The sequence below is a fragment of the Scardinius erythrophthalmus genome (genome assembly GCF_964197995.2).
Source record: "Scardinius erythrophthalmus genome assembly, chromosome: 3".
In the NCBI taxonomy this organism is placed as follows: domain Eukaryota; kingdom Metazoa; phylum Chordata; class Actinopteri; order Cypriniformes; family Leuciscidae; genus Scardinius; species Scardinius erythrophthalmus.
The window spans coordinates 59,329,676-59,356,444 of NC_138223.1; the positions used below are offsets into that span (position 1 = coordinate 59,329,676).

At 39.5% G+C, this 26,769-nt stretch overlaps 1 protein-coding gene across 1 annotated transcript; it reads right to left on the minus strand.

Moving 5' to 3' along the window:
• Positions 1-26,141, minus strand: LOC308688897 (stonustoxin subunit alpha-like). The gene is made up of 7 exons (XM_081362334.1): positions 26,022-26,141; positions 25,523-25,941; positions 25,365-25,402; positions 22,537-22,601; positions 13,423-13,698; positions 13,199-13,256; positions 1-198 (listed from the first exon to the last, which is right to left on the minus strand). Exons 1-6 carry the CDS (start codon positions 26,083-26,085, stop codon positions 13,216-13,218), a joined length of 903 nt encoding a protein of 300 aa, XP_081218460.1. The 5' UTR covers positions 26,086-26,141; the 3' UTR covers positions 1-198; positions 13,199-13,215.
• Positions 26,142-26,769: the final 628 nt, after the last annotated feature.

A 26,769-nucleotide genomic window follows, 5' to 3' on the forward strand; every position in this document is an offset into this window, starting at 1 on the left:
TATTTTATGATGAAGCAGTTCATCTGCAACGTTCCCAATATATTTAACTCTCAGAATGAGATCTGGCCAGTTATTTAAGAATGATGCTTTATCTGCCTCACTATTCAGACGCAGCGTGTCTTTCTCAGTTGTTGCAGTGTTTGATCCTCCTCTCTCATTTGAAGATCATTCTCCCGATGCTTCTCGAGGTTAGAGAACCTGGAGCACAGAGAGAGGCAGAATGAAAGAGTGAGAGAGAGTGTTTTATGCACAGACAGCCCTTACGGAAAATATGTATACTTCAAGTTCATTTTATGAAGTACTGTATACTTCAGTAGAAATCAAGTATATTTTTAAGTACACTTTATGTAGTAAGTATACTAATATCAATGTACTTGTAGTAAACTTGAAAGTGAACTGTTTCAATACTGCATGGGACTACATTGACCCACTTTTTAGTATATAAAAGTGTACTTTTAAGTGTACTATAAGTGTAACAGTAGTAAACTTTAAGTGCAAAACTCACAGTTCACAACTACATTTCTCATTTGTACTGCATCTGTACTACAAGTGAACTTATAAGTTTACTATTTTAATACTTGTAGTACATTTTTTAGTTTATGAAAGGACACTTTCAAGTATACTCTCAGTATAAAACTACTGAACTTGTAGTTTACTGCAAGTATAATTGAAAGTTTTCATGTAAGTTTTTAAGACTATCTTTAAAAGTATTTAATAGGCTACTCTATCTAAAGTGGAAACAACTACAAGCTAAGTATACTTAGAAGTCTTAAAGCTACACTCTGTAAGATTTTCTCCCATCCAGAGGTAAAATTGTATATGACTACCAACTGAATATTACTTTCTAGCCCCTCCCATTCCGAGGGCGTTTTAACTCCAACGGCGGCCGTATTATGAGTAATCTCCCCTCGCATTCGTCACGGTGTCACTGAGTAAAAGCTCGAAAGGCGAAGCTTGAATTTACAGAGATGTCCCTCTCTGGCTAATGTATTTTCAAGATGGAGGCGCAACATGGCTCGCTCACTCGAATGTATTCTGAATGGCAGATTCTACGCTTACGAGAATGCTTGATTAGTTGGTGGAAGTAATTACACATGAATGAGCACATATAATTTTGAAAGAACTAAGTGTTTTTTGCTAAGAATCAACTTAAAAAATTACACAGTGTAGCTTTAATTATACTTATAAATATATCTTGAACAAAAGATAGAGTACAAGTAAAGGCCGAATATACTTAGACTTTTCTGTCAGTATAAGTCAAATATACTTAAGTGCAATTTTAAGTATATTTCTGAGAAGTATATAAAAAGTATACTTTCTTATTTTTAGTTTAAAAGAAGTATACTAATAGCATACTTGAATAAACTAATTTTTCGTAAAGGAGGGTACAAAGTTAAGACCAAATCTAGCAAGTATTCGATACAACTGAAACATGAAAGGCAGGAAAAATCTATGGCCTATATATATATATTTTTAAATACACTCAATCTTTAATGTCCCTCAGAGACACTGATGAGTTATAATAAACCCTAATCCAGCACAGAGGGCTTCAGTGAATGTGGTGTTGAATGTGTGTGAGTGTGTGAGTGTCAGAGACGCTGTAAAATTATATACCATTTCTTTTTTTTTTTTCAGTATATTTAAACCATTTAATATATTGATCAGAAATATATGGAAATATTTTTTCGTTCCATAAGGGACAACAGCTTGTAACGTAATTGAAATGCCTTGGTCTGTGCAGTCTCAATCACTTGGTTTATTATTTTTTTAAACCTACTTTTTCCTAATTGGTCCTAGAGCAGGAGTTCCCAACTCTGTTCCTTGAGTTCCTCTTTCCTGCAGAGTTTAGCTCCAGCTCTAATTAAACACATGTGAACTCGCTAATCAAGGGCTTTAGGATTACTACTGTAGAAAGTTACAGGCAGGAGAGTTTGATCAAAGTTGGGCCGTTTCTCAATATGCGTTCTTGTCTGTACTTGTGTTCTTGTGGACTTGAAACATCATCTGTTCCAATTCAAAGTTCACATCTAGCTAATACAGTTTAAATCCTCAGATGTGTTCTCGCTCCGCCCCTTTTACCCAGGATGCATCGAAAGGTGACTTTTGTTGACTTGAGACAGCCAGGTATCCCAGAATGCATCTAGCTCCAACCAGCAAGCACCAATAGCGGATGAGAAAACCTGTGTAATTTAAAAATACTACAGTTATTGTGTCACAAAATGTAGTTTTAAGAGTTTTTCAGGTGAGAATGTAGTTGTTTAAAGCTCAAATCTGTGGATAATATACAGTGAGGAAAATAAGTATTTGATCACCCTGCTATTTTGCAAGTTCTCCCACTTAGAAATCATGTAGAGGTCTGAAATTGTCATCGTAGGTGCATGTCCACTGTGAGAGACATAATCTAAAAAAAAAAAAATCCAGAAATCACAATGTATGATTTTTTAACTATTTATTTGTATGATACAGCTGCAAATAAGTATTTGAACACCTGAGAAAATCAATGTTAATATTTGGTACAGTAGCCTTTGTTTGCAATTACAGAGGTCAAACGTTTCCTGTAGTTTTTCACCAGGTTTGCACACACTGCAGGAGGGATTTTGGCCCACTCCTCCACACAGATCTTCTCTAGATCAGTCAGGTTTCTGGGCTGTCGCTGAGAAACACGGAGTTTGAGCTCCCTCCAAAGATTCTCTATTGGGTTTAGGTCTGGAGACTGGCTAGGCCACGCCAGAACCTTGATATGCTTCTTAGGGGCTGTTTACACCTGTCCACTTCATGCGTTTTCTCAGATCGGATAGCTATCCGATCGTTAAAAGACCAGGTGTAAATGCCCTCCGAAACGCATTCGAGACGGATTTGAATCCGATCGCTCAAACCACTTCAGGAGGTGGTCTGGGCCGCATTCCAGACGAAACTGGACAAGTGTAAATGCATCTGGTTGTTGAAACCACATATGTAAATTGTACTCCTCCCAAAAATGATAAAAAATAAACGTGTGAGAGCGTGTTATAGGCTATATGTAATGTTATAGCCAGATATGACGACGCTATTGGAACAGATGAGCAGAGCATCTATTCATTAATCCAACGTGCAAACTATCGCAAATCAAAGTGAAAGTAAGTCGCAGACGCTTAACACACAATCATCATCATTAAAATTAAAGAAACGAAATGATCTTACCACCAGGGCTGTTACTGCTCTCTCTTGTCGCGGTCTTTGATTTCGAAATTTTAGCTGATGATCAAAAAAATGCAGCTCATATCTGTTGCTTTCGTGACGTGCACTCCGTTAAATCTGCATATAGCGCGGGAATTGAAGATCGGATTTAAATCCGTTTCGCAAAAACACATTTATGTGACCAGGTGTAAATGGAATCGTTTTGATAAATCAGATAGCAATCCGATCTGAGAAAACACATGAAGTGGCCAGGTGTAAATAGCCCCTTACAGAGCCACTCCTTGGTTATCCTGGCTGTGTGCTTCGGGTCATTGTCATGTTGGAAGACCCAGCCTCGACCCATCTTCAATGCTCTAACTGAGGGAAGGAGGTTGTTCCCCAAAATCTCGCAATACATGGCCCCGGTCATCCTCTCCTTAATACAGTGCAGTCGCCCTGTCCCATGTGCAGAAAAACACCCCCAAAGCATGATGCTACCACCCCCATGCTTCACAGTAGGGATGGTGTTCTTGGGATGGTACTCATCATTCTTCTTCCTCCAAACACGTTTAGTGGAATTATGACCAAAAAGTTCTATTTTGGTCTCATCTGACCACATGACTTTCTGCCATGACTCCTCCGGATCATCCAAATGGTCAATGGCAAACTTAAAGGAGAACTCCGGTCAATTTTAACATTGAGCTCATTTTTTTGTACATTTGGAGTGCTGTCAATACAGAGAACAACGACAAAAATCGGTGTTGCCTACACCGTGTTATCCTCTTTTTAAAATTTGCACCCTGTTGACTTCAATGGGGCAAGTACTAAACCTGCTTTTAGCCTCTTAAAGGGTCATTTCACCCGTGGAGACATGAATGTGTATTGAAAGTGGGTCATTTATGTAGAAGAAATGTGAAATTATTTTTGAATTTGGAGCTTTCTAGACTGAGAAAAGCCAGAAAATGTTTTTTTGGCTTATGTGGATGAAAGACAACAACTCAATGCACTTGCTTCGCTGCCCTACAAGGCCACTCCCAAGCCACGCCTACCGGTAAGACAGCGCTGCGCAGTTGAAAACAAAAACATCAAGGCAAGGCTAGGCTACGAGTGAGTCTCCGTGACGAGTTTGCCCAAAATGTCTGGGATTCGGCTTTTGCGTTCTACAGTCGCCATTCATCATGTTTACTGTGGCGAGCAGGATGAGGCTGAGGGGCGCGGGAGAACGGCGCGAGGCCGGTGGTGTGATTACTGACGACCGACACCTGTGAGGCACTGTTCTCGTATCTCGCACGGAGGAGCAGGTATTTTCTTAGCAATGGTAAAACACACATCAACCGATCACGCCACCGGCCTCGCGTCTTTCAACCGATCACGCCACCGGCCTCGCGTCTTTCTCCCGCGGCGCTAGCCTCGTCCTGCTCCCTGTATTACTGTGATTACTGATGAGCGCGCCTGTGAGATGCACCGGTCTCATGGGCTATCTCTCACGGAGGTGCGGGTATTTTCTTAGCAATGTTAAAACGCAAATCAACCGATCACTTGTTTAGCATTCATGTAAACATTACATTCAGATTCACCAATCGGGGTGAATTCAGTTAGATTGAAACAAAAGGTGAGCATGTAAACAATGGATGGCGACCGCAGAAAGCAAAAGCTGAATCCCGGACATTTTTGTCGATCTCGACGGCCGGACATGTCCGGGAAATAGAGTATGGTAACCCCTACTACTCAGCTTTCTGTTTTCTGCAGGTTTCTGCCATTGAAATCAAACGCACTCGCACTGATCTGTGATAGGTCTGTTAGCGCATTAGGTCCAACCCCCTATGGGCGGGTTTGAAAGGGTGGATCTAGTGCTTGTAGTCTTAACAGAAATCCCCCCCTCTTACACTTCCTCCTACAATGACGCAAAATGACGATTTTTGCGTCATTGTAGGAGGAAGTGTAAAGAGGTAAATACAGATTTCTCTCGTCTCGGGGGAAAATGAAAAAATGTTGCATGACCATTCAATAGTATGACTGGGTTTCTAACAATGCAAAGCTTAATGCAAATGGGTGAAGTGTCCCTTTAACATCCTTGATGTGTCATTACAAGTGCACAGAAAATGTGAGTGATTCCTTCTGAGTGAACACGAGTGAATCTGACTGCAGTAGATGTGAAAGATATGTATAAAAATGATGTTATTTAAGCCAGCGCAAATACCTGTGTTTACATCCTGTTTTCGGTTGAAGTCCAAAGTAATCGATTGCCGAGTTCACGCGCGTGATCATAGGTAACTAAACCTATGCGCGTGAACTCGGCAATCAAGGGCTTTAGGATTGCTTCTTCCATTTTCAAATGATTGCTCCAACAGTGGACCTTTTTTCACCAAGCTGCTTGGCAATTTCCCCGTAGCCCTTTCCAGCCTTGTGGAGGTGTACAATTTTGTCTCTAGTGTCTTTGGACAGCTCTTTGGTCTTGGCCATGTTAGTAGTTGGATTCTTACTGATTGTATGGGGTGGACAGGTGTCTTTATGCAGCTAACGACCTCAAACAGGTGCATCTAATTTAGGATAATAAATGGAGTGGAGGTGGACATTTTAAAGGCAGACTAACAGGTCTTTGAGGGTCAGAATTCTAGCTGATAGACAGGTGTTCAAATACTTATTTGCAGTTGTATCATACAAATAAATAGTTAAAAAATCATATATTGTGATTTCTGGATTTTTTTTTTTTTTTTTTGATTATGTCTCTCACAGTGGACATGCACCTACGATGACAATTTCAGACCCCTCCATGATTTCCAAGTGGGAGAACTTGCAAAATAGCAGGGTGTTCAAATACTTATTTTCCTCACTGTATATAAAGATAGCGCCTATTTGAAAATTTGATCTGATGTTTTAGGAGTTGTGAGATCCAGGCGATCAGCGTTCATTAACATTAACCTGGAACATCCTATCCTCGGCTAGTCCTTCTGACGTTTGCCGCTGGCTCTGATGTCTCTTATAGTGGTTAAACATGAGATATAATTCGTCTTGTCTATATTTAATGGGCAATCTTTGGTCTTATGAATCTATTGGCAAATCTTTTTTTGCTATAGGCAAAATGAATAACTTTATATATTTAGGCTATTTAACTTTACCATTGTAGCCTACTAGAGCGCTGTTTTGTACATTTGACTGAATTGGTTGCTTTATTTCCTATATAGCTTCTTATACCATTTACTTATACTTTTTTAATGGCTATTATTGATAATAAAAACTTTTTTTTTTTTTTTTTAAAGACAGGGGCCCTGTCCCAAATGGTGCACTTCATGTGGACTTTCGGTCTCGTGGACTTAAATTGCGCGTGCTCGCTGAGTCTACGAGTCCGTAGGCCGTTCCATTTCAGCATTTTAAGGCTCTGAAGTGTGCTCAGCAGCGCCCCCTTTGTACCCTTGAAGCGGTCTTCCGCAAAGCACGCATGGATGCAGGCCTCACACATTTTAACTCCCCAGGAATCCTTGCGAAAGGCCAATCAGACAACGGATGGGAGGAGATTTCGCTCACGGACAATTGTTAACATGGCTGAGAAGAAAATATTACAGTTTTTATGACCTAGATGTACATTTTACCAGTTGTTACCCACAGTTTATACAAACATTATGATCATCGACCAGTGGTTGATGTCTCAAACAGAATGATAGCGTGTTGAATAATATGATCACATTATGATTCATTAAATAAATAGAACCGAATGTCAGGGCTTTACTGAGTCATATGTAAACATAGTATGAATATTGAAACCTGTAAATTCATCTGAAACTCATGCACATTTTCATTATGTGTTAAAATTGTAATCTTAGTTCAAATGGGCCCTATAGGTCTGCACTAACCAAAGTTAGGACTCTGAGGAAGTCCTCAAGTCCGGAGTGCGCCATTTGGGACAGGGGCAGGGTTGTGTTTTATGTCATATTTCATTTTATTACAGTAAAGATACCTATGTTTATTATTTTTTAAAATGTAAACAAGAGTTGTTTTATATTTTGTTTTGTTATAAATATACATGCAGTGAAGATAATCAATGTACGCTTTGCGAATGCATGCAATGAATGCATGCGTGAGAAGTGATACAGGGAATGACATAAGATCACAATATGGGCTTGATGAATTCTACCGCAAGACTGGAATATGAACTGAAAAATGTTGGTCTGCAAGAAACTTGCGATCCAGGTTAGCTGTGTGCTGATATGCAGTGAAAAACAAAAAAAAGAAAAGCAAGACTATGGAGGAGAGAATGGTTGGGGAGACGACAACTCCTTGTGAAATTTCCCTTGCACTGTTTCCTGCTCTCTCATTGGCTGTAGGTCGTCAATGCCATTTCCAGTCAAAACACATTTCACACTGCAAAACTTAAATAGTAGACAATTCCAGATATTTATCCTACTAAATGTTTCATGGTCATCCACGATGCGTCGGCACTTCTCTTGGATCGCGTCTTTGATAATTCACACTATGCACGAACGAGCACCAATTTGTCTCAGATTTCGGCTTTTTTCTGCGAGCTCCAGAAAACTGCCGGCCAGTGAAAATTGGGCCTAAAGTTGGTAGTGTATACGCTGCATTAAAGCATTCAGAGAAATCATGTTCTGACAATACAAATTTGGTGACTGTCATATTTCATTTTATTACAGTAAAGATACCTATGTTTATTATTTTTTAAAATGTAAACAAGAGTTGTTTTATATTTTGTTTTGTTATAAATATACATGCAGTGAAGATAATCAATGTACGCTTTGCGAATGCATGCAATGAATGCATGCGTGAGAAGTGATACAGGGAATGACATAAGATCACAATATGGGCTTGATGAATTCTACCGCAAGACTGGAATATGAACTGAAAAATGTTGGTCTGCAAGAAACTTGCGATCCAGGTTAGCTGTGTGCTGATATGCAGTGAAAAACAAAAAAAAGAAAAGCAAGACTATGGAGGAGAGAATGGTTGGGGAGACGACAACTCCTTGTGAAATTTCCCTTGCACTGTTTCCTGCTCTCTCATTGGCTGTAGGTCGTCAATGCCATTTCCAGTCAAAACACATTTCACACTGCAAAACTTAAATAGTAGACAATTCCAGATATTTATCCTACTAAATGTTTCATGGTCATCCACGATGCGTCGGCACTTCTCTTGGATCGCGTCTTTGATAATTCACACTATGCACGAACGAGCACCAATTTGTCTCAGATTTCGGCTTTTTTCTGCGAGCTCCAGAAAACTGCCGGCCAGTGAAAATTGGGCCTAAAGTTGGTAGTGTATACGCTGTATTAAAGCATTCAGAGAAATCATGTTCTGACAATACAAATTTGGTGACAGTGTCACACATTGGTTAAAAGTTATAAGCCATTGTTTTACACAAGTTTAGTTTAGTTTAGTTTATTAAGTTCCCCATTAGCGGCTGAAAAAGCAGTAGCTATTCTTCCTGGGGTCTATAGACTTCAACAAAAAAATATTCTTATAACATAAAACAATACATTATACAGACAAAAATGGAGTGCACACATTCATACATAACAATACAGCAACGTACTAAAAATAAAACAATAAAACAACAGCTCTACATTATTCATTATCACAGTACACAGTTACAGCTATACTGCTATAGGGTTAATAATTTTCACAATGTTTTCCCTCTCTTCAACCATTCATATCAAAAAAGCAACAAATATAAATAATAACAATTATTCTAATGTAAATAAATAAAGTCTTAATCTTTTACGAAAAGTCATTGCATTCATTCCCAAAATCAAAAACTGCGGAAGAGAATTCCATGCCACCATTGCTCTATACAGCACTGTCCTTTGCATAAGGTTAGTTCGACACGGAGGTAACAAAAAGCGACTCTCTGTTGACTGACGAGTGGAATATTGATGCACAGCACTAAAAAAAAGACAGTCTGCTGTATAGTATTTCTGGCATTTTTGTAACAATAATTTTTCTAACAAAATTAACAATACAATAATTAATCCTACTTTTTACACTTAGCCAAACTAACCTAGTATTCAATTCTCTAACACTTGTCCTGAAAGGGCAACTTAAATCTACCCGAGCTGCTTTATTTTGAGCAACTTGTAATTTTCTTAAATTCATTTCAGTTGTACTTGACCAAATAATTGAACAATAATCCAAATGTGATAAAACTAATGATTCTACTAGTATTTTCATCACTCGATTTGGAATAAATTTTCTACAATGCTTAACAACTGCCAGACTCCTGCCCATTTTCAATAATATTTGATTTATATGACTATTCCAATTTAACAAACTGTCAACAGTCACACCGAGTAGCTTTACCTCAGTAACCTGTTCTATTACAATACCCCCCACAGTCAGACTCAACACAGGCGGATCTTTTAACAAATACTTGGATCCCAACACCATACATTTACTTTTCCCTGCATTAATCACCATTTTATTGTCCCTAATCCAATTTTCAATTAGTTTCAGTTCAACTTGTAAAATTGTATTAAGTTCAACAAGGGTTTGCGCGGACGTATAAATTGTAGAATCATCTGCATATAGAGCCATGGTGGAATTCTCTAAAACAACAGGCAGATCATTTGTAAAGATAGAAAATAAAAGTGGCCCAAGGCAACTCCCTTGTGGCACACCACAATCAAGTGTCTGTATATCAGAATTACTCCCATTAAATGTTACAGTAAATTCCCTATTGGCAAGATAACTTTTAATAGCAGATTTTTCAAAACCATAACAGAGTAACTTTTCCAACAAAATTTCATGATCAAGTACATCAAAAGCAGCACTCAGATCTAACAATACTGTTCCAACAATCTTTTTATTTTCAATATATTTTATCCAGTCCTCAGTTATCTGAGCCAAAGCTGTTGTTGTAGAATGTTCCTTCCTATATGCATGCTGATAAACAGAAATTAAATAATTTATACTAAAATACATACTGATTTGTTCATAAACAATTCTTTCCGAAATCTTACTCAGAATGGGTAAAATACTAATACAGTAGGTCTACTATTTTTTCCCGACAGTGGTTCCTTATTATTCTTTATAAGTGGCATAATTTTAGCGACTTTCCAACTAGTAGGACAAATGCCTTTCTCTAAACTTAGATTTATTATATAACTTATAGGCATAGCAATCACATCAGCTACTAATTTGAATAATTTTGCATCAAGGTTATCAGCACCTGATTGTTTCTCTTTCATTACTTTAAATAAATTCTCAACTGTAGTAGTACTTACTCTTTCAAAGTCAAATTTGCATGCTTTATTTCCCATTATTTTATTACATATTGTTCTATTATTTAAATAACTTTTTTTTGTTTCAGATTCATACCTTGTCTTAAAGTTAAAACTTTATTCTTGAAATAAGAACTTAAATGATTTGCAATATCACTGGGTTTAGTCAAAAAGGATCCGTCAACTTCAATAAAAGATGGCACTATTTCAGCTTTTCTCCCCATTATTGTATTAAGCATACTCCAAATTTTATTACTATCAGATTTTGCCTCTTTAATCTTATTTTCATAATAATTATTATTTTTTTTGTTCTGTTTAGTTTAGTAACATAATTTCTTAATTTCCTATACTTATTCCACTGGATACTGTTGCCTGATGCGATTGCTTCAGCCTTTAATTCATTTCTCAGCTTTATGTGCTCCTAAAGTTCTAAATCTACCCAAGGAGCAGCAATGGTTCTCACAGTCATTCGTCTCAATGGCGCATATTTATCCATGATTGGCATTATTGAACTAATAAAAGCCTCTAAAGCTCTATCAGAATCATCCTCAACTAATATCTTTGACCAATCAACATTTCTGACTTCTTCACAATATTCATTTTCATTAAAATGTTTAAATATCCTTTTAACAATCATTTTCTGCCCTGATTTGGGAACCTTAGTTTTCCTATTAATTGAAACTAAATTGTGATCACTAAAACCTACCGGCATAGAAATTGCTTTTGAACATAAGTCTGCGGCATTTGTAAAAATTAGATCAATACATGTAGCTATTTTTGTGCCATCAGATCTATAAGAAAGTCTAGTTGATTTTTTAACAACTTGTGATAAATTACAGATCTCTGTTAATGAAAACAACTTATTTTTTAACGAACAATTATTCAAATGCCAATCAATATTCAAATCTCCTAAAAAATATATTTCATATTTTGTATCACAAACTTTGTCTAACATAGAACAAATCTTATCTAAATAAACTATAGGTACATTAGGTGGTCGATAACAAACACCAATTAGGACAGGCCGAAGATGTGGTAACTGTACTTGTAACCACAATGCTTCTACACCCACAAAACCAAAATCATTTCTAATTTTTGCAGGTATTTGATTTTGAACGTAAATTGCAACCCCACCACCATATGCATTTCTATCATATCTATACAGATTGTACCCATTTATAAGCAATAACGAATTGTCCATATTTGTTTCTAAATGTGTTTCTGATATTGCCAGAATATGCCAATTATTATTTATTAGAGTTTCCGAAATATCCTGAACCTTATTTCTCAGACTACAGACATTTAAATGTGCTATGCGTAACCCTTTATTAATTAATCTATCTTTAACCATAACCATTGTATCTGATTGAACATCTGTCAATAGTAGAGCTGTACAACAACCATAAATGCCGTCTAACAGAAAAGCATACAGACAAACCCACATAGAAACATACAAACAACCAAAACAACATACAAACATACACACACACACACGCCCACACTCATGCACACCCCACTTGTCAACATTTATAAGCAAAACCAATTGGCAGCCGCGCCATCTCCAGACATAAACATAAATTATTTTCACATAACTCTGCGGTAACGGGTACATAAACAAACTTATAATCATTTGGTTATTATGGAACATTCCGTTCTACAGTCTCAAAATTCTTCCTGCTACCTCTTATCGAGCCTCTTCCATGTCTTGTTTGTCCAGCTCAGGCTCTATGACTGTCTTTAGATATGTCTCTGCAGCTAAATGGTTGGAAAACTTTTTCATATCTCCTCTGAAAGTCAGAATCAAGGTGGCAGGGTGAATTATGCCATGCTTAACTCCCGCACTCCATAGTTTCTTCCTCACATCCTGAAAACTTGCCAGTATTTTAGCCATCTCCGTCGAAATATCTGGAAAGAAGCGAAGTTTCATTCCGCGAACCTCTAGCACCCTTTCTTCTTTCGCAATCCGCACAATCTCATCTCTCACCACCAGCCTCTGCAGTCTTACTATCATTACCCGTTGTCCAGTTTTACTCTTAGATCCAACACGATGCGCCACCTCCACCCCTGGCTCGAGCTGGAGCTTATCACTGAACAACTCTTTTAGCAGTTGAGACATATAACTTGTAGGATTTCCCTTCTCAACATCAGAGGTCAGGCCCATAACACGGACATTATATTTACGATTATGACTCTCCAAGCGCTCAGTTTTCTCCTTAAGTTCATCATTATCTTTACGTAAACTTTCATTTACGCCCTCCAGTTTGGTTATACGGCTGTCGAAGCTACACAATGAAGCCTCAATTTCACCAATTTTTGTAGCACAGCCAAGCACCTGCTCCTTAACAGCATTAAGCTGCGGTTGTAGTCTATTAATCGCCTCATCGAGTTCCTCTCGCATTATCCTGCGAATCAGAGAGGTTAATTCTTCCATGTTAGCCTCTTTAGCTGTCATGTCTGTAGCGATCACCTGCTGAGCGAGGTCCACTTCTCCGTGCTTTGTGCTTTTCTCTTCTTTGGGGGCATAGCATACGACGAACCTCAGGCTTTAAACAAATTTCATGCTAGATCAGAATGTTATTTATTACCACAGTTTTTGTCGAATTTGTCGGAGACTGGCGTTATCCGGCATGCCTAGCCTTCGCGCATGCTCACTTCATTACTGTAAAGTAGCTTTAATTATGCTTTTAACGAACTCTTGTTCTAACTAATGCTTGCAGTTATTTTCTCTTGTAACTACATGGGATTAAGTTCAAGACTTGAATATGATTATGGGATAAATATGTATTTCCAGGTACAGACTGATCATTATTTACCCTTGATCTGTTTTGAATCAGCAAGTGGAAGAAGCCTTCATATTGCCCTCAGTCCGAGCTGTGAGAGAAAGATGACACATCAGATTACACAAACACATCAGCTGAGGAAAGAGAAACATTTGAGTTTAACAATGACTTCATTTTTCACTTTGAATCCATCACAGTACTAAACAATCACTCCTTACAATGAAAGAAAACATTTAAATGTAATGTTTAAACATTACCTTCCTTGTGTTTGTTCTCTAGCTGATCGGCCAGATAATTCTGGTTCATCTTCCTCAGGATGTTCACTGTGATCTTCACAGCTTCTTCTGGTCCTGAACGTGCCACCATCGTGTCCACTGTGTCAAAGACATCTGCATTCTCCATTTCAGACTTTGGAATATGCTCATGATTCCTCAAGTACCACTGAAAGCGCTTCAGGTCATTTTTTCCTAGATCCCTCAGAGAGTTCTCAAGCTGCTCTTTAACAGACGCCACATTCCTTCGCTGATTCACTTCTGCAGGACAAAAAGAAAAAGATCTTCAGTATTTTTCACTCTAAACACATGATTCGGAGTATTCAAATATTAGGGTTAGATCAGGTCTCGTCTCTTAGAGGCATCTCATCCAAACTCTTGTTGAACAGTCAGTGATTTTTCAGCGAGTCACACACAAAGCAGGAAACAAGATTTAAAGAAAAAGGTTTTTACGAGTATAGTACAATTAGTAGTCAGAGGTGCAAAAACATTATATGTTGCCATGGAAGGACTGAATAACACATTTACATGATCTAAATTAATTATTTGAGCTAAATAATGTTGTAAAATTATTGTGTGTGTATTATGTAGATATATTTTAGCTCCTCCTATGAACTTGCCATAGCTCATTAATTGTAATATCCATTTTACAACAGTACGCAAGCCGAAGTTTTACCACCTCCCTACAAAAAGGAATACAATTAGTAAATTAAGTTGCATAGAACTACTCAGAAGAACGATGTGTTGATGTAATCGATTACATTAATTATGAAAAAAACGTGAATTTGTGTGGAATGCGCCAAAGCGGCACAGTTTATATTCATCCCTAATCCCCTGTCATGTTTCACACAAAACAAGACTCACAAGAGCAGATGCTAATTAACTATTAGTTCTTCAGTAATTCTTATTAGTTATGCAGTAAGTAATAAACAGTATTCTATATTAGTATTTTAACAGTTTTAAAATCGTACCTGTTTGTATCTAATAATCCAACAGTGTACAAAACAATAGTCACGATGGCAACAGCTGCGTTTGTATGAAACAACAGAGAGCGAATCCACGATACTAGATGGCATAATTAACTGTACACAAAATATTGATTTGACTGAGTTTAAATATTTTATCAGCTCACCAAATTTCACAAAGTAAAACTCGTTCCTAGCAGGCGTAGAGCGCTGCTGACTTTAGTGACTCGGATGAGTCTCTGTTTCTGTTCTCTGTTGTTATCTGGGAATACCATACCGCTGGATGGCGTGATTGACCAATCAGAATCACGTATTCCACAGAGCCGTGTAATAAACTCTTATAAAGATTACTCCTCCAATGAACTAGAGAAGAGTAAACTTAAAGGTGCCGTAGAATGGATTATTTTATGATTTTATAATGTTTCCTGGGGTGCTCTTATAATGTTAGTATGTTTTTTAGATAAAAATTTGTTATAATTTAGAAATAAAAGGCATATTTCCTAGCCTGATTTCATCCTCTGATTTGAACACTCAGTTTGAAGGGGTGTGTCTGCTGTGAGACTTCAGTGTTGTTGCCCACTGCTGTGATTGGCTGACATGCTTGCATATGAAATATCTGGCATTACATGTAGAGCTATCTGGAAAACTTTTACTATTACAGATTTTATATGTTTTTATCGGGATTAATGAATCATGAGAAGTTTTTTAACCCTCTGAGGTCGGCAAACGCGCCGGTGCGTTTTGCCGGACTTTCTTCACATTGTAGCACTATAAACTTAAATTACTCCGTCATTTATGGTCATACAGAAAAAAGAAATATAAAAAAATAATCTGTGATATTTTTACTTGTGTATGTGTCCACTTACAATCAAATCAAAACATTGTGCTTTTGTAAAATAAAGAATATAAACAGGGTGTGCTTTCTGCCTCTCCGTCGCAGTGAACTTTCTTTTCTTGAGCACGTCTATAAACTGAAACAAAACTCAGCGAATACTTGTCACACATTTATGAGCCATATACCTTTATAAACATTTAAGTGTGTACTTTTAAATGATCAGATTCAAACTGAAAACAAATATTCTCTGTTTAAGTAATTTGTATAAAACCAACAAGATGTCCAGCTTCTCAAACGCTTCCTAATTATTTTTAATTTGAACACGCCCACTCGCGCAAAAGATATCCACATGCAAATCTCCACATGGAACGCGAACGCGTTCGTTACCTCAAAAACAAAACACCAAAACACTTCACAAGTCTCTGCTTTTCGTCGAGTTTGAAAGACGCGCCATGAGCTTACATTGGAATTACCTCAGAAGAAGAAGAACGCGTTTTGAAGACAAGAAAGATGTAAGGTAAGAAATTCTTAATTATTAGTTAGTTATTGTTGCATAAACTTCACATTGCAGTTGAACTGTTGCTAGATATATGGTGAATATTATAATATTTAGACCCGTGTTTACTGTTCCCTTTCGAAAGCTACAATCGATGCTGCGCTGCTCAGCGCATTGGGAACATATTTTATCGTGACCAGCTGTGAATATTGTGTATAACACGTCAATGAAATTGACCCGGAGGTAATATAGCCTCGGTCGGTGACGTCATCGGCGCGCCCCCGCGACACAAGGCTATAAGTAGATGAGCCACAGGTGCATCGTCAGGTCTTTTGTCTTCAGACCATTACTGTGCATGTGTGAACGTCAAAACTCTCTCTCTACCTTTTATCTGCTACAGATCTTTGCTAGGAGTTAGTTTATTCAGGCAGTGTGCAGAAAATTTCTCATTTCTCAAGCCTTTTTCTCTCTCGCACATCAAAGAGTTTAAAAAGTAAAAAAAGAGGAGAAATGAGCCAACAAAACAATAAGTGTTGTGTTCCTCCATGCTCCCATCCCATGTCAGAACTGGATACACACACTTACTGCTTGCTTTGTTTGGGAAAGAACATGCTGGCCTTGCATTTGAGCATGGTGATTGCGAGCACTGTGGAATGTTCACAGTTAAAGTGCTTCGCGTTCGCTTTGCTTATTTCAAAGGGGTAGCGCCCATAATGATTGTGGGGCTCGCGTGCGATCTGGCTGAGAAGCGAGAGACGGTGGTTCCCTATCGCTCGCTCGCTCTCTCTCCAGATCGCGATGTCCTTTTGCCTGACTACCGAAGCGTGCCTCGGTGCTTCTTCGGCTCGGGCAAAGGACATTGAATCTCATGGGTTTGTCGCCTCCGAGCGTTTCTCCCGTGATGATAAAAGGAGATCGTTTGTGGCGATCGCTCGTGCAGTGACCAGATTGATCTGATCACAACAAAAAGAGTCACATAAAACACAGTCTATAAATAAATAAAGATTGTAAATATTTATGTCTTGTGTCCTCGACATCGAGCCATTCTACTATCGCAGGTGCGAGGGCACGCGATTATATGATATTGCCTCCGTTTGGAGAGACGCTCGCGGGCTATCTCTCCCCTGGGATCACATTATCAGATGCATTTTCAGCGGTTAGGCTGGTACTGCGTTGTACACCATGGCCGTGTTAAAGGCATACCAGGTTGATCTTATGAAAGATTTAAACACAGCCTCTCATCCAGACCGTGTTTGCTTGTCTGATTGGGATGTGTTTATTGCTGAGGAACTGATATTTATATTTATATATATAATATTTATATAATATAATTATATATATATATATGTATGTATTATATATAATATAATATTGTCTGGCTGTTTTCCGGACACATTTAATTCTGAGGAATTAAAGCTGCCTCCGAACACATCTCTCGTTATGTTAAAACGTTTGAGAGGTTCTCGAGGTGGTGACTTGTGTGATGGTCGGATTACAGCTAGACTGCCCTCCGTGAGGATCTCCATGACGTTAACTCGGTCATGGGAAAACCTTATTCTTCGTGCATCTTTGTGCCCTTGACGTATTAAGACTATCATGGGTGCAGGGGTGTGTGGTTATACGATGATGGGCCAGTCTGAAGAGACATTTTCTTCTCTTCTTTTTGCTCATCATCATTTTAGGAGGGTTCAAAAGCAGAGTGTAACGAGTTGCGCTCCCCCTCGTGAAAACTGGGGACCGGCTCGTTGTACTCAGCAGCTGCATAATAGACCTAAGACAAAATCCTGAGGGTTGTTTTGTCCCAGTTCTGTGGGGGTGTGCCCCTACGGGACGAGACATGTAAATCAAACAGCTCCTACCTGACACTCTCACGAAACCACTGTACTTCCTTGCCACCTCTGGTGATTCGGGGAGCAGCGGTTTCCAGCGAAATGTTAGATGTTCTGTTGCTTTTCTGCTGTCATCCAGGACACGGAACATCTAACATCCCCTCAAAAGGAAGTGTTAAGTTGATACCACTCTCAGAGAGTCTGGCAGCGTGGAAACTTCTGCCAGGTTTTTCTATTTGGGTATTAAGTACAGTACAAATAGGATAGAATCCAATTTATTAATCGTCCTCCGCGTTTCAACGGCGTGGTATTCACTTCCGTGAGACCGGAACTGGCGCATGTACTGTCACAAGAGCTACAATCTCTGCTGAGCAAAGAGGCCATAGAACATGTTCCTCTTCCAGAGAGAGAGTGAGGCTATTACAGCAGATACTTCCTGGTCCCCAAAAAGGATGGGGGGTTGTGTCAAATCTTCGATCTTCAAGGCTTAAACCGTACAGTTAAAGCACTCAAGTTCAAGATGTTAACTGTAAAGACGATCGTGTCGTAAATTCAACATCACGTTTGATTTGTCATGATCGATCTGAAGGACGTATATTTTCATATAGAATATTGCTACAACACAGGAGGTTCCCAAGTTTGCTTTTGGTGGCAAAGTTTACCAATATTGGGTCCTTCCATTCGACCTAGCCATGTTATCTCTAGGGGGCTGAGGTCAACGCCAAGGGCGTTCTCTCTCCCACCCTGAGGGTAACATGTTTGGGGTTAAATGAGACTCTGTCACCATCGGGCATAATTGTCTCCCGCTCGTGTCAGGACCAATTTTAACATCCTAAGCAACATCTAGCTAGGTCAGGACATTACATAGGTCTCATGGCAGCTGCTTCCACAATGATTCCTCTGGGCCTTTTGCGCATGAGACCATTTTAGTTGTGGCTCAAAACGGGGGATTTCAACTACAATCCCCAAGGGCAAATAAAGGCAAGAACACTCGCTGAGTGCTTCGTGTCCCTTCTAAAATCCATGTTTATGGTGAGTCACGCGCTGAACGCTTCGTGCACTTTCTAAAATCCATGTTTATGGTAAGGGTTACGCGCTGCGGCTTCGTTCCCTTTCTATGTGGTTCAGACCCCGGTTCCTTGCTTTGGGTCCCACTTTAGGTGTGTCTTGCTGTCGCAGAATGCTAACGGCAGACACCTCCCTGATGGGCTGGGGAGCGGTCTTAAGTGGTCGTCCAGCTCAAGGGGAATGAGGGGCATCAACTGCTTCAAGCTGATGACTGTATTTTTGGCCCTGAAATACTCTCTCCCTCAGTTGAGAGACTGTCATGTCCTAGTGCGGCACAGCGGCAGTCTCTCACATAATCACCAGGGAAGTTTGTGCTCACGCAATCTGAACAGAATAGCGGGGCACATCTTTCTCTGGGCCCAGGAAAAGTTCCTGTCACTCAGGGCAGTGTACATCTCAGGGCACCTGAATGTGGGAGCGGATTTACTGTTCAGACAGAAACTACTGAGAGGGGAATGGAAACTCCACCCAGAAGTAGTCAAACAGATTTGGATACGAAGCAGAGGTGGACCTCTTCGCCTCTTATCAGAAAGCGCAATGTTCCCTCTACTTTTCTCTGAATCACCCAGCCCCTGGGTCTGGATGCGATGGCGCACACATGGCATAGAATGTGCATGTATGCGTTTTCCTCCAGTTTCTCTGCTCCTAGGAGTTCTAGCCAGAGTTTGGTTCTCCGAGATAGTATCTCTCCTCAACGGCTCGCCTTGGACTATTCCGGAGAGGAGGGACCTTCTGTCTCAGACGGAGGGCACGATATTCCATCCCAGGCCCAACCTCTGGAACCTTCATGTTTGGCCCCTGATGGGTACCAACTGAGGGGCACTGGGCTTTTCGCCTGTTGTTGTTGAGACCATTCTCAGTGCTAGTGCTTCCTTCACTAAAAAGAGTTATGTCAACAAATGGAGTGTCTTTGAAAGGTGGTGTGTCATAATGCAGATCCGGTCAACTGCCAGATTGCTTCAGTTCTGGAATTCCTGCAGGAAATATTATCATCAGGCACATGACCCGCCACTCTCAAGGTTTATGTGGCCGCTCTTTCAGCTTGCCATGCCTTGGTTGACAGGGTGCCACTCGGGAGACATCCTCTGTTCGTTCAGGTCATTCATGGCGACTGAGGCCTCTCATAAAACCAAGATCCTATCATGGGACTTAGCTTTAGTCCTAGAGGGTCTGGTTGAGACTCCTTTTGAACCTCTAGAATCAGCGTCTGACAAACTTCTAACTCTAAGATGTTTTTTCTTATGGCAATAACTTCTTTGAAAGAATTGGGGATATGCAGGCTCTGTCGATTTCGCCACCCTGTTTAAACTTTGCCCCAGGAATGGTGAAAGTGATTTTGCATCCTCATCCTGATTACCTGCCTAAGGTGCCTTTTTCGACTGTATATCCTGTCACGCTTGAGGCCTTCTGCTCTCCGCCGTTCACGACGCCGGAACAGGAGAGATCTCATAGACTATGTCCAGTCCGTGCTCTTCAGGCCTACGTCCACCTGTCAGAGCGACTTTTCACCTGTTATGGGGGCCACAACCGATGGCTGCTGCCACTAAGCAGACCATGTCACATTGGGTCAGGGATGCTATTGCTCTTGCCTATGAGGCGCGCGGCCAAGTTTCGCCAACGGGTCTAAGGGCTCACTCCACCAGAGGGGTCGCCTCCTCTAGTGCTTTGGCAAGAGGTGCCCCTTGCAGTTTGTTTGTGATGCGGCAGGTTGGTCCTCTCCGCACACGTTAATAAGATTTTATAGTTTGGATGTTCATGCCACTCCGGGCTCTCATGTCCTTGAGTCGACATCACAAGCTAATGTCTAGGCCTTCTTGCGTTCTTGTGAAACACACCTGCACAACCGTGGGGGTCCAGACATTTTCAAGCACGGCGGCGTGGGTATTCTCGTTCCCAATGCGCTGAGCAGCGCAGCATCGATTGTAGCTTTCGAAAGGGAACGTCTCCGGTTACTTAACTGTAACCTTGTTCCCTGAGAAAGCGGAACGAGATGCTGCGCTACTTTGCCGTGCTGAAGATGTCCCAGGACTGCTCTTCAGACAAAATATCCTGACGATGCACCTGTGGCTCATCTACTTATAGCCTTGTGTCGCGGGGGCGCGCCGATGATGTCACCGACCGAGGCTATATTACCTCCGGGTCAATTTCATTGACGTGTTATACACAATATTCACAGCTGGTCACGATAAAATATGTTCCCAATGCGCTTTCTCAGGGAACAAGGTTACAGTTAAGTAACCGGAGACGTTACTGTGTTTGTGGATATCTGCTCAAACGTAGATATGGTAACCATAATGTTTCATATTGGAGCGCGATCGCGTTTGAAAAGCAAAACGGACCAAACGGCTTCATGTTTTTACTATTATCTCATTTCATATCATCATAAAAAAATGGAAACATTTGAAGTAACATATGATAATCAATATATTTTTCTCTAGCTTAGTTGTTACTGAAATCTTTTGGAAGATTTATAGGCTGCTATTGGTTATTGTTATTATTATTTTATGCAGCACTGCGCATAGCCTATGCCTACAAGGCACAACAAACCTGGTGTTCATTATATTATATATTGTTGGAAACATTTGTGTGTGTGTGTGTGTGTGTGTGTGTGTGTATTCTGTGAATTTTAAAAAGCAATTTTAACCAGAAAAATCAAAAATGTATTCCCAAAATCGTGCAGGCCTTTCTCTTGATATCAGTATGTTCACTTTATTTATTTTTTTTCAGGGCCCAGATGCCACTGAGTCCTGCTGACTTCAACATTCACATGAGTCTCTGTACATGAACATGGTAAAGTGAAAATCAAACAGCTTGGAAATGAAAGGTATGTACAATGTTTTTTAGGAATGGCACAAAGGTCTCTGTTTTTGGATCAGTGTGTTCAATAAGTGCTTTTTTGTCATTTGTTGTGTATCTTTGGATTATGTTCTGTTGTAAATAAATCCAAACAATCAAAAAGCCATTCTTTTTTAAATCTCCTCATTCTTTGTGCAAGGTTTCTCAGAATGATAGGGCCTGATAGCTCCTAATAGGGCCGTTAGGGGAGGGTCTTTGTCTTTCTCAGGTGTGAAAAGGCTTACATATTAATGAGGTGATCACACCTCCCGCATAAAGCTTTCTCACACAAAACACGTCTTACAAATTTTAAATCAATATATTGTCTTATCTGAATGAGCAGTCAGGGCGATTTTCACATAGTTTTAGAGCAAATATTCTAGGCTCCGTGATACAATTTTCAAAAGTCTTGTGAAGAAATAATCAGTATGGGTTTCATGGCCTTATTTCAATGAGAATTTCTTTTTGTATTTTCACAAACCACGCATAAATGTCATCTCAAAACTACAAACTTTTACATACATGCTGCTGATATATTATTGTAGCAGAGTTTGTGCTGAATACAGTGCAATCAGACTTTAGCCATGAAAATGTCACAAGTAACAGAAATAACCACAAATGTCAGAGCATGTCAGAACACCTCCAGGGCCCAGAAAAACCATCAGACCCCAGAGGGTTAACCACAGCCCCTTGTTATATTGTTTAGCTTGTTTGCCTCTGTACTTAAACCCTGTGTCTTGTGTCAGTGTTTGTGGGTTCTTGACTTTGTATGTTGTTCTGTTCCAGAGTCTTGGTCCTGAGTCTATGTCTGCATCTGTGAAGTTTTGAGTTTATTTTATAAAGTATGCTGCATGTGGATCTGGATTCTGCTTCTGCTTCAACCTCAGCGTTACAGTATAATATCACAGACCTTTCTCACGCTCTTCTGACTGGCTAAACTGTCATGTGTGATTTCTGAATATTGTTCCTCATGAATAAGTTTCTGCTGACAGAGTTTATCTGCAATGATCTGGACATTTGTAACACCCTGAATTAGATCTGGCCAATGGTTATAAAAAAACTGTGATTTACCTTCCTCATTATTCAGACGCGGCTCGTCTCTCTTAGGACGAATCAGATCAAGTTCATTTGTGAACCTGTGAAGAACCAGAAGAAGGCAGAGGCAAAGAGTCAGCTGGTTTTATTAATCTCAGTTAATGTTATTTTCAATGTTTAATAATACATTATTAAAATTAAAAGTTGTATCTGTCAATATTATTTAATGGACCTGAACTAACATGAACTAACAATGAACAGTTGACTAACTAACGTTAACAAATACAGTTAATGCATTAACGAATGTTAACTAATGGGACCTTATTGTAAAGTATTACTAACAATTCAAAACCAACAACATACAAACAGTTTAAAACAATTATAAAAACAATTTTTGACAGGCAGTTTGACAGAGAGAAAATATAAAGCTAGTATGCTGCGACTGACACCTGTGATGTCACTCACTAATAACGAACAATCTAATATAACAAACACATATATACTATAATGAGAGTTTAATTCACACATAATTGTCCAGTTATGTTTATGTTTAACTAGCCAACATGAACTCTATATTCTCCATCAATAAGCTCAAGCTGAATAATGTGTCAAGTCTTCTATAAATCAGTGTTTTTAACTGTGGATATTTTCACAGAGGTGGACAGATAAAGACCATCAGCAGTCTGGGATGGACAGAAATCTTCATTATCAAACATAATAAATGAGTTTGACTATAAAGAACTGGACTGTTTTACTGCTAACAACACAACTGTCTACAGTTAATTGTGCTTGATTGTAATTGAGGAAGTGCTGGAATAGATCAAGTAATACTGAGTGAATTTGACTATTTTGTCTCATTCCTCATCTGCAGGAATATTAATAGAAAATAAGATCACACTACAGCTAGAAAATTACAGAAAATTAATAGCAAATTACAGTTTAGAGATTGTGTGTGATCAGGAGCTTTTGAGAAATACCAGTAAATCAGTCTTAAGCCCTATTCACAGAGACCTCACAACTCTGAAACTGAAGAAGAAATAGATTTAGCTCTAAACTAACTAAAATGAAGAATAATGTGTTTATAGTCTCTGCACAGGAGAGACTCTGTGTTGTTTCAAAACAAAGGAAAATATGTATTTATTGGTAGCCTACTGGCCAAAACATGTTGTAAAATATCAGCATATGGCAGTCCCTCCAGTTTTTCGCGATTCCGCGATCGCTGAATACAACGCAAAATCAACAAATTGTCGCATTTTTTTGCGATCCTGCATAATTCCTAATTTAACCGCAAAATAATCACAAAAATGAAAAATACCTCACAAAACATTAAATTATAATCACCCAATTGAAATATCTCTAGTTTAATTAAAGTTTCAATGCATTTTTACGTGGATACAGATGTTGCGGGGAAAGGGTAAACTCCTTTTCCTCGATTGACTGAAGCCTGTAATGTAAAACGCATTTAAACCCCAATCGCCGTCCCCGTGCAACAGGGCCACACCGGGCGGCACGTCACCATGGTTACAGATGGCAAAGAGATGCATTTTTCCTTCCTTTCCAAGTACAGGGATGCAAACAGCGCGCTTTTCGGCGCCTCCCGCTTTTTTTTTGGGTGACAAATTCATCTGAAGCCTATTTCATAGCTTAATGTGAGGGACAGAAGTCTATTTACATCATTAAAGTTTACGAAAACTCGTTTTCCCTCCTTTGCGGCTGTCAATCATTCTCCATTCATTATTCAAACAGCGCGCGCGCCTCGTCCGGTTACAGCAGCATACATGCACGGTAAAACTCTCTCCAATATGATATTCACATTATAATGCTTGATCTGTAGAGAAAAGGCTGTGTATTTGCATAAAATCACTTTATTTTGTTGGAGTTTGTTGCTGTTTTTAAACGACTCGCGCTACCGTGTGCCTGTTAGATCACACACATCACAAGGACTCGGTATCACACGCACAATAACTGGAATTTAAAACTGTGAAGATACAAATGATCAATAAACTGTTGGACAGATAGACACTAGGATTTGTGCGCTCGACATTTCTTCGCTTTGTGCCGTGAACTTATAAATGCGCACTTGTGCAGCGCTGCACACTATGTCCATGTTGCTTTGAGCACATCATTCTGCGCCCGCGATGCGCATACGCGCTTTGTGCGCTCTGTTTTGAAGCGTTTCATATTTTCATGGTTTTGCGCACTGAAAGATTATTAAAAGCCTATATTTTTGTATACCTAGCCTGCACAATACATTTAAAATAAGCATAATTTAATTGTATGTTATTTCTGTGTAGTGTAGTGTAGGCTATATAAATATACACACTTCTGAATTCTTGACATTCATATATAAATATAAAATTGTGAAATGTATGATTGCCTGATTGGATTTCAGTATATTTTCCTGCTTTTTTGTCCTTTGCCAATCACATGCCTGATTACTACACCTGCTGTTAATATTTACATAGGTCAGGTAAAAAAAATTGCCCATAGGTTGTTTCAAAAGTTTTTCATTTGATGAGAATTTGATTAGACCAAAATAAACAAGTTTTATGCATTTTGTTTGTGATTTGTGTCATGTATGACTATTGTGCATCTGACATAATACTATTAATGTAAATGTGATGTCCTAATTATAAAATATAAAAATCGCAAATTTTTTCGCAAATTTCTGGAAATTACCACCACAAAATCAGTCATTTTGATCGCAAAAATCACACAAAAAAATCGCGAAATCCTGGAGGGACTGATATGGAGTATCAGCACAAACCCAATATGGTGCATCTAGTGATGTATGAAGAACAGAGGATTGAACTATTATTCAGTCTGGAAAAATCCTTCACTAAGACACAGTGTATTTCACTCACCCGGTTGTGTGTGTATCACTGTTGTTTCTCTCAGGACGCTGTTTAATGTCACACAGAGACACTGAGGAGTTAAAATCAAGCCCAAATCCAGCATAGAGGGGTTCAGTGAATGTGGTGTTGAGTGTGTGTAAGTGTGTGAGTGTGTGTGTGTCAGAGACACTGTAGAAGGACAGAGTGCCGGCCGACACGTCCACATACACTCCTGCTCTCTTAGAGGATGAAGAGATGACAGGAATAACAGTGCTGTTCATATTGTGCCAAACAGAGAATCTGTTATTATAGCAGGACAGACTCCAGGATTTGTAATTACATCCAAACACTTTCTCTCTCCCTCCTTTCCTGCTGATTCCTTTATATGACACTGATATACCAGCACCTGCTCCGCTCCATTCAGCCTCCCAGTAACAGCGTCCAGTCAGACTCTCTCCACACAGAACCTGAGGAAGAACTCCATCAAATCTCTCTGGATGATCAGGATACGGCTGATGCTCTTCCACACACGTCACTGTCCTGTTCTCATCAGACAGAATGAGTCGAGTGTTTGCTGTGTTTGGATCCAGTGTGAGATCACAGGCATCTGAACACAAGAAGAGAAACATTTCACTAAATGACACAAATCAACAATAAATCACTAAATGATTGTGTGTGTAGACCTACATTTGTGTAATCCTGCTGTCATTCTGAACTCTCCACAATGATCCACACTATAAAACACAAACATGATTCACATTCATTTCTAAAGGAAACATAAGAAAGTGTGTGTGTGTGTGTGTGTGTGTGTGTGTGTGCATCATCCTCCCTTTGAACGCGAGTGTGTGCGTGTGTGTGTGTGTGTGCATCATCCTCCCTTTAAACGCTAGAGTGTGTGTGTGTGTGTGTGTGTGTGTGTGTGTGTGAGCATCTTCTTCCCTTTGAACGCAAGAGTGTGTGTGTGTGTGTATGTGTGTGTGTGTGTGTGAGAGTGTGGGTGTGTGTGTGCATCATCCTCCCTTTGAACGCAAGTGTGTGTGTGTGTGTGTGTGTGTGTGTGTGTGTGTGTGCATCATCCTCCCTTTGAACGCGAGTGTGTGTGTGTGTGTGTGTGTGTGTGTGTGTGTGTGTGTGTGTGTGTGAGAGTGTGAGTTTGTGTGTGTGTGTGTGTGTGTGTGTGTGTGTGTGTGTGTGTGTGTGTGTGTGCATCATCCTCCATTTAAACGCAAGAGTGTGTGTGTGTGTGTGTGTGTGTGTGTGTGTGTGTGTGTGTGTGTGTGTGTGTGTGTGAGGGTATGCTGGAATAGATCAAGTAATACTGAGTGAATTTGACTATTTCTGTCTTATTCCTCGTCTGCAGGAATATTAATAGAAAAGAAGATCACACTACAGCTAGAAAATTACAGAAAATTAATAGCAAATTAAAGTTTAGAGA